The following is a 17,472-nucleotide window of genomic DNA, read 5'->3' as shown; positions in this document are numbered from 1 at the left end:
TGGTTCCCGGCTGTTCGGTGAACAGCTGGATGAAATTATTAAAGAAGCTACTGGCGGGAAGAGTACTTCCATGCCACAAACCAAGACCAGGAAACCCGCCCAGGGTAGGAATCAGTCGAGGTTTCGTTCCTTTCGTTTCTCCAAATGGTCGTCCTCTAAGCCCTCCGCCTCGTCCGCTAACTCAGCTAAGGACCAGAAATCCAAGTGGCGCCTAAAAGCGCATCCACAGAAGACCGCAGGAGGTTCTGCTACTAAGGCAGCCTCCTCGTGACTCTCTGCCCGCTCCAGCAACGTCCTTAGTCGGTGGCAGGCTCTCCCACTTTGGCTACGCTTGGTTTCAACAAGTCTCCGATCAGTGAGTTAGAGATATCATATCTCACGGCTACAGGATAGAATTCTCTTCCAGCTCGCCAAACAGATTTTTTCTCTCAACTCCCCCCTACTCCAAGGCCGCCGCCTTCTCACAGGCCGTGGCATCCTTGCAGGCAAACTGAGTAATTGTACCAGTTCCCGCTCGGGAACGGTTCAGAGGTTTTTACTCAAACCTCTTCCTAGTTCCCAAAAAGGATTGTACCTTCCGGCCCATCCTGGATCTCAAGCTTCTCAACACAAGCATGTTCGGGTGCGGCATTTTCGCATGGAGTCTCTGCGATCAGTCATTGCCTCAATGACCCAAGGGGATTTCCTGGCGTCCATCGACATCAGAGATGCCTATCTACATGTGCCAATTGCAGTTTCACACCAGCGTTGGTTACGTTTTGCAATGGGAGAAGATCATTTCCAATTCGTGGCTCTCCCATTCGGGTTAGCCACGGCCCCTCTGGTATTCACCAAGGTCATGGCAGCAGTGATTGCGGTTCTGCACCTCCAGGGGTTGGCAGTGCTCCCTTACCTGGACGACCTTCTAGTCAAGGCTCCATCCAGCGCAGACTGTCAGCGGAGTGTCTCGCTCACTCTCGCCACTCTAGCCCAATTCGGGTTGCTTGTCAATCTTCCCAAATCCAGTCTGACTCCGACCCAGAGTCTCACGTACCTAGGGATGCAGTTCGAGACTTTGCCGGCACTTGTGAAGTTGCCCTTAAACAAACAGCAGTCTCTCCAGCTGGCGGTGCGCTCTCTGCTGAGGCCCCGCCGTTATACCCTCAGGCGTCTGATGCAGGTGCTGGGTCAAATGGTGGCGTCCATGGAGGCTGTTCCCTTTGCCCAGTTCCATCTGCGCCCCCTGCAGCTGGACATTCTCCGTTGTTGGGACAAGCGGCCTTCCTCCTTACACAGGTTAGTGGCTCTGTCGCCACGGACCAGGAGCTCTCTTCAGTGGTGGCTTCGGCCCCTCTCCCTGTCCCAAAGGCGCTCCTTCCTGGCCCCGTCCTGGGTGATCCTCACCACGGATGCCAGTCTATCCGGCTGAGGAGCGGTATGTCTCCACCACAGAGCGCAGGGCACTTGGACTCCGTCCGAGTCAGCCCTTTCAATCAATGTGCTGGAAACCAGAGCCGTGCTTCTAGCTCTCCTAGCTTTTCACCACCTGTTGGCAAGCAGGCACATTCGAGTCCAGTCAGACAACGCTACAGCGGTTGCCTACATCAATCACCAAGGCGGGACACGCAGCCGCCTGGCAATGATGGAGGTACAACGCATTCTTCAATGGGCGGAGGACTCCAGGTCCACCATATCCGCAGTCCACATCCCAGGCGTGGACAACTGTGAGGCAGATTATCTCAGCCGTCAAAGCGTGGACGGTGGCGAGTGGTCCCTGCACCCGGCAGTATTTCAGTCGATCTGCCGTAAATGGGGCACTCCGGACGTGGACCTAATGGCATCCCGTCACAACAACAAAGTTCCTGTTTACGTGGCTCGCTCCCACGATCCTCAGGCCTTCGCCGCGGACGCTCTGGTTCAGGACTGGTCCCAGTTTCGTCTGTCCTACGTGTTTCCCCCTCTAGCTCTCTTGCCCAGAGTCCTGCGCAAGATCAGAATGGAGGGCCGTCGAGTCATCCTCATTGCACCGGACTGGCCCAGGCGAGCTTGGTATCCGGACCTGCTCCAACTGTCCATAGGGATGCCGTGGCATCTCCCGGACCGTCCAGACCTGCTCTCGCAAGGTCCGTTTTTCCGCCCGAATTCTGCGGCCCTCAAATTGACGGCGTGGCTCTTGAGTCCTGGATTTTGACGGCTTCTGGTATTCCTCCTGAAGTCATCTCCACTATGACTCGGGCCCGTAAGTCTTCCTCCGCTAAGATCTATCACAGGACTTGGAAAATTTTCCTGTCCTGGTGTCGCTCTACCGGCCATCCTCCTTGGCCATTCTCCTTGCCGACCCTTCTGTCTTTTCTACAGTCCGGTCTGCAGCTAGGACTGTCCCTCAATTCTCTCAAGGGACAAGTTTCAGCTCTGTCAGTTCTGTTCCAGCGGCGTCTCGCTCGACTGGCTCAGGTCCGCACCTTCATGCAAGGCACGTCTCACATCATTCCGCCTTATCGGCGGCCCTTGGATCCCTGGGACCTTAACTTGGTCCTCACGGTCTTGCAGAAACCCCCTTTTGAGCCTCTTAGGGAGGTTTCTTTGTATCGTCTTTCTCAGAAAGTGGCCTTTCTGGTTGCCATAACTTCTCTCAGGAGAGTCTCTGATTTGGCTGCGCTCTCCTCGGAGTCACCTTTTTTGTTTTTTCATCAAGACAAGGTGGTTCTCCGTCCGACTCCGGACTTTCTTCCTAAGGTGGTCTCTCCCTTCCACCTTAACCAGGAGATTACCTTACCTTCCTTCTGTCCGGCCCCTGTTCATCGCTTTGAAAAAGCGCTGCATACTTTAGATCTGGTGCGTGCTCTCCGGATCTATGTGTCTCGCACCGCTGCGCTTAGGCGGTGCACCTCTCTTTTTGTGCTAACAGGTCGGCGCAAGGGCCTCCCTGCTTCTAAGCCGACCTTAGCCCGTTGGATTAGGTCGACCATTTCGGACGCCTACCAGAGTACTCAGGTGCCTCCCCCGCCGGGGATCAAGGCACACTCAACCAGAGCTGTCGGTGCCTCTTGGGCTTTTAGGCACCAGGCTACGGCTCAACAAGTTTGTCAGGCTGCCACTTGGACTAGCCTGCATACCTTCTCGAAGCACTACCAAGTGCATGCTCATGCTTCGGCAGATGCGAGCTTGGGCAGACGCATCCTTCAGGCGGCTGTCGCCCATTTGTGAAGTTAGGTTCTGCCTACTTCTTCGTTTTTCTGTTTATTTCCCACCCAGGGACTGCTTTGGAACGTCCCAAGGTCAGGGTCTCCCAAAGGAACGATAAAGAAAAAGAGAATTTTGTTTACTTACCGTAAATTCTTTTTCTTATAGTTCCGTATTGGGAGACCCAGCACCCTCCCTGTTGCCTGTTGGCAATTCCTTGTTCCGCGTGTTATCACCGGCTGTTGTTGTGGACAGAGTCTCCGGTTGTTCCGGCTCTTGCTCTGTTCTACTTGTGGGTGGCTATTCTCCTTCAGCTTTTGCACTAAACTGGCTGTGACTGGCTCACCAGGGGGTGTATAAGCTCAGAGGGAGGAGCTACACTTTTAGGTGTAGTACTTTGTGTGTCCTCCGGAGGCAGAAGCTAAACACCAAGGTCTGGGTCTCCCAATATGGAACTATAAGAAAAAGAATTTACGGTAAGTAAACAAAATTCTCTTTTTTGTACATAAAGCTTGTCTAACTAAAACTGCAAAATATAATCTGAAGATAAATAAACGGAATTATTCATCTATATTACCCTTAAAACTAGATAAATAACTCTGATCAAGGATTAAACATTTTAAGATTTGGAGTGAATTTTTTCGACCATAAATTGCATCTTTTTGAATATTTTGTGTAAGATTTCTCCTTTAATGCAAATTTATATTCGTATATATTGCTTGAAGAGACTCTTTCTTTTATTTCAAGCACAGATGGAGCTTTGTTGTCTTTCCAGTTGGCTGCTAGAAAATTTTATATCACTTGGATGATGTGACATGTGATGTGTTAACCATTCAGTTTAAGTTCATCTAGGCCGATGGATAATAAAACCAATTCCGCTGTAAGACTAATTTTATTAGACGTCACATTATGGATGAGTATCTCTCCATAAGTTTCTTCAATTTTGGACAGCTCCAGAATGTATGTCGAGTAGTTAGTTAGTTTCCTGACCTCAACTCGAAAGCCTCATAGACGTATATCGGGCAGTAGAGTTGGAGTTAGGAGAACCTCAACCACTCCATGTATCCCTGTCATTCCTTGGACCATATTTCACAGATCTGGGAAAATTGCCCTATAGCTCATGAGTTAAAACATAACTCCCCATGATGTAGATAATCGTGATAGAGCATGTAATGGACTTTGCAGCAAACTCAGAAGCAGAGCCTACTCCACACTGGGCAGATGCTAGCTATAATATAGATGGCATGTGCCTCTAACAGCAGCTATTAGCGTGCCTGCCGAGCCCTACTGGTTGACCAGTTAAATGCCGCTGACAGTGGCATTTAAGTGCGGAAATCCAGCCTGGGTGTCAGTTCAAGTGGACGTTGATTACCTGCTCAGGGAACTGATTAGTTGCTATAATAGTTAGGCGCCAGCCGAACACCACATGACTGCCATGTGAGATCTCCTGTGACGTCCAGCCTGTGGCTGGGCATCATGGAAGACCAGTGCTTTTTACTGTATGCTGTGGTATTACTCTACATAGAAGAAGAGATTAGAGAATCAGATTCAAGTCTCCAAAGGGCACTAAGCAAAGTAAAAAGGAAGGGTTTTTTTTTTTTTTTGTTAAATGTAAAAAAAAATGATCCATAAATGAAAAATCAGGCGCGGCACCAGGATAAAGGGGGTGTAAAGCCTCCCTGGAAAAACCAATCCATCAAGAAGTAACCAATGGAGGCAGCACACCAAGCAATATGGGAAAAAATGTGGCAATGTTTCGGTTCTAAGGTGAAAATCATTCTCAAGCTTGAGAATTATTCATTCCTTAGAACTGAAACGTTGCCACTTTGGGATAATAAACCACCTCTTTTGCAATATTGCTTGGTGTACTGCCTCCAGTTGTTACTTAGTGATGCCTCAATCTACCGATTCTATATCTATAAAACTATATAATAAAGGGAGACTATTCCAAAATCGTATATAATTTAATAATTATTCATTTAGGAGTACCTAACTATTTCTAAATAATTTCCACATTGCTTTGGTTAATGTAATTGTGTATATGTTTACATGTTAACTATCGCTCTTTCCTCCCTGGCACTACACGTCCTTCATTCCGCCTCCCATTACCACACCGTATCGGTCTATTTGCTGTCGCTATATAGCATGAAGAGGAGGAATAAAGCAGGGAAATTAGTGGATATGTGCAGCAATAAAGCAGGGACACTACTGAGCATGTGCAGCAATAAAGCAGGGACACTACTGAGCATGTGCAGTAATAAAGCAGGGACACTACTGAGCATGTGCAGTAATAAATCAGGGACACTACTGAGTATGTGCAGCCACCCCTGAGGGTGAACCTAGACTTCAGCCTCAGAAGAAATGTGGGTGCTACCACAGATGAAAATGTAATTATCTACAAACCTGCACACTTTCATATACCATATGTTTATTGCAAATACACTTTCTTTGATCAGCTCTATTGAGTAATTCTTTACATGGGACTACACCGTGAGAAATAAAACAGGTTATCAATCATTTTATTCATATTTGTTTTTTAGGAAGTAAATCGTCTGCGAACAGAAAATCTTACATTCAGAGAACACTGTACAGAGACGTCTTGAAAGAGGATATTTTAGTGGGTGAACAGGAGCACATCTTCCCCCATAATAACCACACCGGTCCTGTAGCTGAGCATTACATGGTCCAGCTTTGCTTTGGAGTAGATGATAAATATATCCATGTTTTTTAATTGTGTAATGTCATTTATAATTAGATTGTACAGACTCTGATCTACAATGTTCTCAAAACCTCCAAAACTATTGTTCTTTAACATTATTTGTTGAGATGACAACTAAAACAAGATTCTACTCTGGATTTAAAAAAAAAAAAAAAAATCAGTAGTTTACATTGTAATCTTTAATAGCATATTACATTGCTTTTCCAGGTTTCATTTTCTTATTCTACATGCTTCTCCATCTAAAAAAAAGAAAATGAGTCTTATTCTCCCCGCCCGGCTGCACCAGTGATTCCCCTTTACCACTTCTCTGCCTTTGTTGGCATAGCATATGACCTCTGCAGCCAGTCATCAGTGAGGCCAGTGTAGATGGTACAAGAGGGCAGAGCTCAGTGATTGGCTGCAGCCCTCATGCTGTAGTTGTGACCTCAGTACTGAAGCTCTCAACAAAGACCCGAGGTGGCGCTGACGTCTGCCTGAATTTAAAGGGGTGGTTCACCCATATTCATTATTGGCCACAACGATATTATGTTGAGGAACAAGGTTTCTCTCAAATACGTTGTGTTGCCAATAGTGCCTGTGAGCGGCGCTATTACGGACCGCTCTTCCCCATTGCCTGATCCCGGGCTCTGTGACCTCGGGGATCGGTGATGTCATGGCAATTTCCTGCTCACCTGACATCACCGCGGCTGGCACCAGTCTCCGGGAGTCACTGGGCTGTGGGTGGAGTTTCTCTGCTCATCACAGCCCAGCCTCACAGTGCAGCACCTCCCTGCTCACGCCTCCTTCACTGCAGAATGCGCAAGCAGGATCGAAGCTGGGCTGTGACAAGCGGGGAAACTCCGCCCACAGCCCAGTGACTCAGAGACTGGGGCCGGCTGCTGTGATGTCGGGTGAGCAGGAAGTTGACGTGACATCACCGGATCCCTGAAGTCATTGAGCAACACAAGGTATTTGAGAGAAACTTGTTTCTCAACATAATATCGTGGCCAATAATAAATATGGGTGAACCACTTCGTTAAGTAAGACTCATGTTAGAGCCTTGTTATGTTAAATCTTATCTTAGAGTAGAGCAAAAAAAAAGATTTGTAGGACCCCGGTCCAGCGGCCACGTTGTTGATCCGTGACTGCCATACCAAAGCACTGCAGACCTCGTACAATCTGCAGTATCCTTGGCACCTCTTATTGGTAGACCCCCGCAACATCGTGAGCTTCACACCATACCGTCTATAAGCTCTTCGGTCACTAAGGCATAAAATAGGTCCTTTAACTTTTTGTCTTTGTTCCATTATGGAAAGTTTGAAAAGTCTTATTAACTTTTTGACTAGCAAATTATTATTACTCTACTTGTAGGTTTATATTTCATTTCCAGACTAAAAATGGCAGCTTTATCAGATACCATGTAGAAATGTAAATATGTATTGTGCATTGTCTTTACTGTAGAATATAAATGTTTATATATGTGTCTGTGATTTTTTTTTTATTTTATTTGTGGGGTTTTTTTTTGTTTTTTAAATATTGGAGAAATGTTTAAGGGAGTGGGGGGCAATTAATCACATTTTGGGCTTCACACATTATTTGAATAATAAAGCAATGGGATATTGTCATGAGGAAAGTATAATTATGTACACAAAATGTAATTGACTCTTAAATAAACTTGGCTCTTTGTCAGAATTGATTCGAACATGTAAGTCTCACATGGTTTGCAATATTTATCAGTGATGAATGGCTAATCTTATGTATTTGAGGTGGTTGCTGGAGTGGTGCTTTCATGCAAATTGGAAGATATTATTTTTTTTCCTAAAATATTGATTTAACTCTATTTCATTTTCACACGTGAAAAAAGAGGAAAAACTCCCTAATTTGTTGTGCGATTTTTTTTTTTATTTATTTTTTTTTTATATAGAGTACGCGGATGCCCTATAGACTGTGGAAAACAACTTTGACACACGCCTGAGAAATGACGGAACCCTAGTTGATTTCTATTGCAGAAATATGGCTCTAATTGTGGATGCCATGTTACATTTGCAGAGCTCCCGAGGTGCCAAAACAGTGTGTGTGTGTGTGTGTGTGTATAATATACCGTATTTTTCGCTTTATAAGACGCACCTTTGTTCCCCCAGATTTTGGTGGAAAGTAGGGGGTGCGTCTTATAATCCGAATATACGGGTCCAGGGGAGGTGGGGGCAACTCTGGAGCGGTGCCTTGGGGGCTGGTGGAGGCTGGTAGAGGCTTGTGAAGGCTGCTGGAGTCAGCGGGAGATCTCCTGCTCCCGCTCATATAATATGCACAACCGCTGTCCATCACCGTGGTGCAGAAACCGCACCGCGGTGATGGGCTGGGGGAGCGGCGCAAATTATGTGTGCCTGCGACCCACTTTGATCGCACACCTGTGCCACCTGTATGGGATGTGTGCCAGCAATATGAGACCTGTGCCACCTGTATGGGATGTGTGCCAGCTATAGGAGACCTGTGCCAGCTGTATGGGATGTGTGCCAACAATAGGAGACCTGTGCCACCTGTATGAGATGTGTGCCAGCACAATTGGGCTATATTCAATATAAGGGGGCCATATCCAGATTAAGGGGGCTAATTATAGGATGGGGGGGCTATAAGAAACATATACCCTATATGATTTGTTAGACGGACACTGGCATTATAAGACGGACTCCATTTATCATTAAAAAAAAATGATAAAATTATATATACATACACACACACACACACACGTGTGACCCCACTGTCAAAACTGCACCCCTCTAGGAATTTATCTAGGGATGTAGGGAGCATTTTAATCCAACAAGTGATTTGCAGAATTTTAAAACATTGAGCTGTGAAAATTAAAGATTTCATTTTTTCCATGAAAAGGTTGCTTTATCCCCAAGTTTTTCATTCTGAAAAAGGGCTAAGAATTTTTAATTCTTAAATGTGTATTCCCAGCTCCAAGATCCTCTCCCAATAGTAGTAGATGTAGTAGTAATATTAGCAAATATCCCCAATTAGAAATGTGGTAAAGTTCTCCTAATTAGATATGTCGATTACCTTGTTGGATACATAATATTTTGGATCGCATTTATCCTGCGCTATATGTTGAGCACTTGCAAACGGGTTTCTATCTAAATCGCTGACATATATATGATTCAGATGAAATCCTGACTCCATTCACTATAATGAGGCAGCAGAGTCACTCTGGACTCCGTATAACATCTGTTCGATGGTGTCCGTTTTTTCTGTGTTGCACAGAGCTGTGGCTGACTGCATTTTTTGGCACCACTGAAAATACAGACACCACTAGATCATAGGCCAGAGTCCAAAGTGACTCCATATGCCTCATAATAGTGAATCTCCTGTCAAATGTTTTATTTAAATTACTTATTTCAGAAATCTAGACTAAATGGTTTTACAGTATGCAATGAATGAGTTTGTGTTTTTTACAGATCAGGTGATTCCAGACTTGGCAGTACCAAATAAATATACCTTTCTTTATCGTTCCTATGGGAGACCCAGACATTGGGTGTATAGCTTCTGCCTCCGGAGGACACACAAAGTACTACACTCAAAAGTGTAGCTCCTCCCTCTGAGCTTATACACCCCCTGGAGAACCAGATCTAGCCAGTTTATCGCTTTGTGTCAGGAGGCATACATCCACACATGCATTCTCATCTGATTTTTCATTTTTGGAAAGAGTTTGAAGAAAAGCGGGTCCAAGTCTGGACCCCCGGCATGTCCCTTCTCACCCCACTGTGTCGGCGGTGCTGTTAAGGTTGATTCCAAGGCTGGAGCCTTACATGCCGTGCTCCTTCACCATCCCTCCTGGGCTCTGGCTTGAAGTGGGAGCCAGCACGGTTCTCCATGCTTGGCAGGAGACCGGTCTCCATCCGCAGCCCTTCAGGATCCTGCTGGACCGGAGCACTCGCCCCCAGGGACTTGGAACCCTGCGTCTCAGCAAGCTAAGTACCTGAGACGTTTATATATGGGGGTCCCTTGTACTTTATTGTTGTGGGAGAGTGTGCTGAGTGATTTTTGTGACATTTCCGGCGGGTTCTCTGGCTGTCGCCTGAGAACCGCGCCGATGGTGCCTGCGCGCCGGCCGCACTGCTCAAATTTAGGCCCCGGCTTCGCCGGAGGCCTACTTTCGGTTTCACTGCCCTCACATGTCATTCATGCAGAAGGACAGTGCGGCTCCGCCCAGCGGCCGTTCTACACAGGGGAGAGACACTCCTCACTGAGTTCATGTCTCCTCCCCTGTAGGTCTCTATGGCCCTCCAGATCCCGCTCTCAGAGTGAGTCCTGCCCCCTCTCTTCGCTCCGGCGCCATTTTCTCAGCGTTCTTCCCTGCGATCAGCGCTGGCTGCAGCATCCCTGCTGAGGTGCTTGGGGGTCCGGACTTTGGGATATGGAGGGCACACAAACCGCTCCAGCGGTCTGGTAAGCCACAACCTCCGGTTGTGGACCTTCTGTATAAACTCTCTGGGGGTCAGTCTGGCAGAGCCCCCACTTCAGCAGCATGTCTCACACGAGGAGCAAGGCTCCAAAGCTGTATTCAGTATGCACTGCATGTAAGCTCCTACTGCCTGAACAGAGCACCTATCCACATTGTGATGCCTGCTCTAACCTGACGATGCCTCAGCCTGGAATCGCCCCCCCAGTGGTCTCTCAGGCTGCTCCGGTCCCTGTGGCTGAACCCCCGGCTTGGGTAGAATCCTTTTCTAGGTCTATCTCCCAGTCTTTTGCCGACTCCATGGGACAGCTGTCCAGGACTTTGCTGAACATGCATCAGCCCCCTTCACAGGGTGCCTCTGCTGCTAGGGCTTTCTCAGCGGAGCTCACAGAGGATTCATCATCTGGTCCCAGACCCCGTCCTCCTAAAAGGAGACGCAGGGCTCCCTCTCCTTCCTCGTCCCGCAGCTCTGTTTCAGACGCTGACTCGCGGGACGAGGAGGATGCCTTTACAGGGGGGCTCGGAGGCTAACTCCATGTGCCCCATTGATCTGTCCGAAAGTGACTCAGATGTTAGTGATTTTATTGCGTCCATTAATTCTGTACTGGATCTCAATCCGCCAGTATCAGAGGAGCAACCCTCTCTGGCAGAAAAGCACCAGTTTACCTCGCCTAAGAGGACAAAGAGTGTGTTCTTTAACCACTCCAGTTTTCAGGCCGCTGTGTCCAAGCCTAGGGCCTGTCCTGACAAACGTTTCCCAAAGCGTGGTTCTGATGACCGATTCCATTTCCACCTGAGGTGGTCAAGGAGTGGGCTCATTCACCAAAGGTAGACCCTCCGGTAACTAGGCTATCAGCCCGGACCGTTGTATCAGTGGCTGATGGCACCTCTCTTAAGGATTCCACTGACCGCCAGGTCGACCTTCTGGCCAAATCTGTATATGAGGCAGCAGGGGCCTCGTTCTCCCCAACTTTTCAGCAGTGTGGGCTCTCAAAGCCATCTCTGCTTCTCTAGAGGAGATGCATTCCCTCGCCAGGGAATCTATGCCCGAAATGGTTGCTTTAACTTCCCAAGCTTCAGCTTTTTCATCCTATGCCATGTCTGCCATGCTGGAGGCTTCTCACCGCACTGCGGTGGCTTCGGCTAATTCCCTCGCTATCCGCAGGATCCTGTGGCTTCGAGAGTGGAAGGCAGATGCTTCCTCGAAGAAGTTCCTTGCTGGACTCCCTTTTGCTGGGTCCAGGCTGTTCGGTGAACAGCTGGATGAAATTATTAAGGAGGCTACTGGCAGGAAGAGTACTTCCATGCCACAAACCAAACCCAGGAAAACTGTCCAGGGTAGGAATCAGTCGAGGTTTCGTTCCTTTCGTTCCTCCAACTGGTCGTCCTCTAAGCCCTCGGCCTCGTCCACTAACTCAGCCAAGGACCAAAAATCCAGCTGGTGCACAAAAGCGCGTCCACAGAAGACCGCAGGAGCTGCTGCCACTAAGGCAGCCTCCTCTTGACTATCTGTCCGCGCCAGCAACGTCCTTAGTCGGTGGCAGGCTCTCCCGCTTTGGCGACGTGTGGTTTCAACACGTCTCCGATCAGTGGGTGCGGGATATCCTCTCCCACGGCTACAGGATAGAATTCTCTTCCAGCCCGCCAAACAGATTTTTTCTGTCAACTCCCCCCTGCTCCAAGGCCGCCGCCTTCTCTCAGGCCGTGGCATCCTTGCAGGCCAACGGAGTAATTGTACCGGTTCCCGCCCGGGAACAGTTCAGAGGTTTCTACTCAAATCTCTTCCTAGTCCCCAAAAAGGACGGTTCCTTCCGGCCCATCCTGGATCTCAAGCTTCTCAACAAGCATGTTCAGGTGCGGCATTTTCGCATGGAGTCTCTGCGGTCAGTCATTGCCTCAATGACCCAAGGGGATTTCCTGGCATCCATCGACATCAGAGATGCCTATCTGCATGTGCCATTGCAGTTTCACACCAGCGTTGGCTACGTTTTGCAATCGTAGAGGAACATTTCCAATTCGTGGCTCTCCCCTTCGGGTTAGCCACGGCCCCTCGGGTATTCACCAAGGTCATGGCAGCAGTGGTTGCGGTTCTGCACCTCCAGGGGTTGGCAGTGATTCCTTACCTGGACGACCTTCTAGTCAAGGCTTCATCCAGCGCAGACTGTCAGCTGGAGTGTCTCGCTCACTCTCGCCACTCTAGCCCAATTCGGGTGGCTTGTCAATCTGCCCAAATCCACTCTGACTCCGACCCAGAGGCTCACGTACCTAGGGATGCAGTTCGAGACTCTGCCGGCACTTGTGAAGCTGCCCTTAGTCAAACAGCAGTCCCTCCAACTGGCGGTGCGCTGTCTGCTGAGGCCCCGCCGTTATTCCATCAGGCACCTGATGCAGGTGCTGGGTCAGATGGTGGCGTCAATGGAGGCTGTTCCCTTTGCTCAGTTCCATCTGCGTCCTCTGCAGCTGGACATTCTCCGCTGTTGGGACAAGCGGCCTTCCTCCTTGCACAGGCTAGTGGCTCTGTCGCCACAGACCAGGAGCTCTCTTCAGTGGTGGCTTCGGCCCCTCTCTCTGTCTCAGGGGCGCTCCTTCCTGGCCCCGTCCTGGGTGATCCTCACCACGGATGCCAGTCTATCCGGCTGGGGAGCGGTATGTCTCCACCACCGAGCGCAGGGCACTTGGACTCCGTCCGAGTCAGCCCTCTCGATCAATGTGCTGGAAACCAGAGCTGTGCTTCTAGCTCTCCTAGCCTTTCACCACCTGTTGGCGGGCAAGCACATGCGAGTCCAGTCAGACAACGCGACAGCGGTTGCCTACATCAATCACCAAGGTGGGACACGCAGCCGCCTGGCAATGTTGGAGGTTCAACGCATCCCTCAATGGACGGAGGACTCCAAGTCCACCATATCCGCAGTCCACATCCCAGGCGTGGAAAACTGGGAAGCAGATTATCTCAGCCGTCAAACCGTGGACAGTGGCGAGTGGTCCCTGCATTCGTCAGTGTTTCAGTCAATCTGCCGCAAGTGGGGCACTCCGGAAGTGGACCTAATGGCATCCCGTCACAACAACAAGGTTCCGGTTTACGTGGCTCGCTCCCATGATCCTCAGGCCTTTGCAGCGGACGCTCTGGTTCAAGACTGGTCCCAGTTTCGTCTGTCCTACGTGTTTCCCCCTCTAGCTCTCTTGCCCAGAGTTCTGCGCAAGATCAGAATGGAGGGCCGTCGAGTCATCCTCATTGCTCCGGACTGGCCCAGGCGAGCTTGGTACCCAGACCTGCTCCATCTGTCCGTAGAGGTGCCGTGGCATCTTCCGGACCGTTCCAGACCTTCTCTCACAAGGTCAGTTTTTCCGCCAGAATTCTGCGGCTCTCAGATTGACGGCGTGGCTCTTGAGTCCTGGATCTTGACGGCTTCTGGTATCCCCCCCTGAAGTCATCTCCACTATGACTCGGGCCCGTAAGTCTTCCTCTGCCAAGATCTATCACAGGACTTGGAAGATTTTCCTGTCCTGGTGTCGCTCTTCCTGCCATTCTCCTTGGCCTTTTTCCTTGCCGACCCTTCTGTCTTTTTTACAGTCCGGTCTGCAGCTAGGACTGTCCCTCAACTCTCTCAAGGGACAAGTCTCAGCTTTGTCAGTTCTGTTCCAGCGGCGTATCGCCCGGCTGGCTCAGGTCCGCACCTTCATGCAAGGTGCGTCTCACATCATCCCGCCTTACCGGCGGTGCTTGGATCCCTGGGACCTCAATTTGGTTCTCACGGTTTTGCAGAAACCCCCCTTTGAGCCTCTTAGGGAGGTTTCTTTGTTTCGTCTTTCACAGAAGGTGGTCTTTCTAGTGGCCATAACTTCCCTCAGGAGAGTCTCTGATTTAGCTGCGCTCTCTTCGGAGTCACCTTTTTTTGGTTTTTCATCAAGACAAGGTGGTTCTCCGTCCGACTCCGGACTTTCTCCCTAAGGTGGTTTCTCCTTTCCACCTTAACCAGGACATTACCCTACCTTCCTTTTGTCCGGCTCCTGTTCATCGCTTTGAGAAAGCGTTGCATACTCTGGATCTGGTGCGGGCGCTCCGGATCTATGTGTCTCGCACCGCTGCTCTTAGGCGGTGCACCTCTCTTTTTGTGCTAACCACAGGTCGGCGTAAGGGCCTCTCTGCTTCTAAGCCGACCTTAGCCCGTTGGATTAGGTCAACCATTTCGGATGCCTACCAGTGTTCTCAGGTGCCTCTCCCGCCGGGGATCAAGGCACACTCGACCAGAGCTGTCGGTGCCTCTTGGGCTTTCAGGCACCAGGCTATGGCTCAGCAAGTCTGTCAGGCTGCCACTTGGACTAGCCTGGATACCTTTTCAAAGCACTACCAAGTGCATGCTCATGCTTCGACTGATGCGAGCTTGGGCAGACGCATCCTTCAGGCGGCTGTCGCCCACTTGTGAAGTTAGGCTCCACCTACTTCTCAGTTTTTCTGTTTATTCCCACCCATGGACTGCTTTGAGACGTCCCAATGTCTGGTTCTCCCATAGGAACGATAAAGAAAAAGAGAATTTTGTTTACTTACCGTAAATTCTTTTTCTTGTAGTTCCGTATTGAGAGACCCAGCACCCTCCCTGTTGGCAGTTTCTTGTTCCGCGTGTTATCACCGGCTGTTGTCGTAGACAGAGGCTCCGGTTGGTCCGGTTCTTGCTCTGTCTTTACTTGTGGGTGGCTATTCTCCTTCAGCTTTTGCACTAAACTGGCTAGATCTGGTTCTCCAGGGGGTGTATAAGCTCAGAGGGAGGAGCTACACTTTTGAGTGTAGTACTTTGTGTGTCCTCCGGAGGCAGAAGCTATACACCCAATGTCTGGGTCTCCCAATACGGAACTACAAGAAAAAATTTACGGTAAGTAAACAAAATTCTCTTTTCTTCTTTAGCTTTGTTTTTACATACAATAAGTATATTTATTGGCATAATATTTTTTCACATTCTTTTTCAGTCTTATACACTTAAATACACGTATTAAAATACTTTAGAGCTGGCGATGTGACAGTGACTGGGTGCCTTTTAGACGCTGCTTATGGCATGGTCTAACAGGCCACACTGTTGCTGGCAGACCTGGAGGTCATTATTTCACCTCTGGCTACCATGACTACCATGGGCTCTCCACAATAGCAATGCAGGGGAGCTGATGTGGTGGGAGAGGAAGCCTTCTTCATCTCTGAACCTTCTAAATGCTGCAATTGCTACTGAATTTCAGATTTGGGTTATTTTAATTGATATAGTGAAGATAGTCTGGTAGGTCACCATACCTCATGACCAGATGATCAGTAAATACAGTAGTCTATATAATTGCCATTGCAGACCACAGAATGAGTAAAGGATATAGTGAAAATGAATTCCCACCATCCAACATAAATAACAGCAATCGAGGGCGAGAATGTCACTCCTATACATTTTATAGATGAGGGTCCCATCCTCTAAGGGAAGGAGCTACATTATTCAGGCAGAGAAACAACAAAGAGCCAGCACCAATGTGCACTAAGGCATCAATATTCCAAACTGCATTATAAAAATTTTTTTTTTTTTTTTTTTTTTTCGAGATTTTTGGCAAAAAATTGCAATTTCTTGAGCTGCTTCGCCACGTCACGGCAAATCTCATTTGAAGCAGTCCTACACTAAAATATTTTTATAAAATGTGCCATGCGGCCTCACATATAAATAGCAGAACTGCTCTCAGCAGCACTCACCTGGTCTATTGCAGTCCCGTACCCATGACTGAGTCATGGCTGTGGGCAGGACAGGTCCAAGCAAATGCTGCATGAAGTATATATAGCCTGTGGACAAAGCCTGATGACCCAATGTGAACAGTCACCAAACGCCAAAATCTATACAGATGGAATACATCCCAAATTGGGGTGCATAGCAAGGTGGAGGTCAACCACCGACCAATTCAACAAAGAAACAACAAAGAGCCAGCACCAATGTGCACTAAGGCATCAAATATTCCAAACTGCATTAAAAAAAATTTTATAATGCAGTTTGGAATATTTGATGCCTTAGTGCACATTGGTGCTGGCTCTTTGTTGTTTCATTATTCAGGCAGAGACTGGAGTGGTGGCCACATGTGCTTTGCTGTGCACAGGTATTTCTATGGATATTTTATATCAAAAAGAAGTGAGTGTTACATACGGAGTAACTTTTCTGTGGAGGCAGAAAGGAATAACGAGCTTTTCTACTCAACGAGCCTTGAGTCACCTTGACCCCAGGGTTCACCAGTTGTCCTTTTATGCCACTTGTGGTAGGTACTAACTATTGCACACAGGGAACATATGCAAGTCCTCTGTTTGGAAGGTATAATAGACTGATTATTTATAAGCTTGGTCCTCATTTATGAATTCATATAGGAGTTATCAGGGTCCAGTAGCCTGAGACATCTAAAACTGCACAAAAATGGGAGATAAAAAGATCATAAGCTCTTTAATAACTAAATCACAATGCTTGGATGGTATATGAAGATGGGACGACCCTCTCTCCTCATTACTTCTCTGCCTACAATACCTTCACTGACTATTCTTCATCTAGAGGATTCAGTCCAAAATGCTAAAAAGGTCATAAAAGGATGTCTACAACCTGTCCGCTCCACACATCTGTGACCTAATCTTCCCAATATACGCACAAGACCTCCTTCTTTTCTCATCTTATTTGCTATTAAAGGTCTGTTCACACAATAGTATTTACTCACAAGGAAGTTATCAATGCTCAAAAAACTCCTCTATAGTGGTCTTTAAAGTGTTACTAAGCAGATATCCATATAATCACTTCAAAAGACCATATTATAAGTGCAAAATAATTCAATCTTTATTAACATGATTAAAAAACATATACACAAGAGACAAAAAGGACATGATTAAAAAATGAAAAGGTGTAAAATGAAGGGTCTATCAAGACATCTATGATGTTTATAATCTTCATTCATAACATAATGTGATTTATTCTAACCATCAAGTATCATCCCCTGTATTGATAAGTCAATTTATTCAAACATATGAAGGATATATATATATATATCTCATTACATATAATTCATGAACAACAATTATTCATGGGTTTTTAAGAAAAGGAGAAGGAAAAATAACCTTCATATGGTAGACAGGAGAACTGCATATACCTGAGATAAATCAATGTGC

The 17,472-nt window shown here is 47.8% G+C and overlaps 1 protein-coding gene and 1 long non-coding RNA gene across 2 annotated transcripts in view; one reads left to right on the top strand and one right to left on the bottom strand.

Annotated features, from left to right (window-relative positions):
• KIF15 (kinesin family member 15) overlaps positions 1-7,562 on the top strand; it is a 263,264-nt gene extending 255,702 nt beyond the window's left edge. The window contains exon 35 of the mRNA XM_075315169.1: positions 5,703-7,562. Coding sequence (XP_075171284.1) covers positions 5,703-5,765 — 63 coding nt within the window. The 3' untranslated portion in view covers positions 5,766-7,562. The remainder of the gene's footprint in view (positions 1-5,702) is intronic.
• LOC142243339 (uncharacterized) overlaps positions 1-17,472 on the bottom strand; it is a 150,628-nt gene that overhangs the window by 10,586 nt on the left and 122,570 nt on the right. The gene's annotated exons all lie outside the window — the stretch shown is intronic.

This window comes from Anomaloglossus baeobatrachus, chromosome 6 (assembly GCF_048569485.1).
Source record: "Anomaloglossus baeobatrachus isolate aAnoBae1 chromosome 6, aAnoBae1.hap1, whole genome shotgun sequence".
Classification (NCBI taxonomy): domain Eukaryota; kingdom Metazoa; phylum Chordata; class Amphibia; order Anura; family Aromobatidae; genus Anomaloglossus; species Anomaloglossus baeobatrachus.
This window is presented reverse-complemented; position numbering and strand designations above follow the sequence as displayed.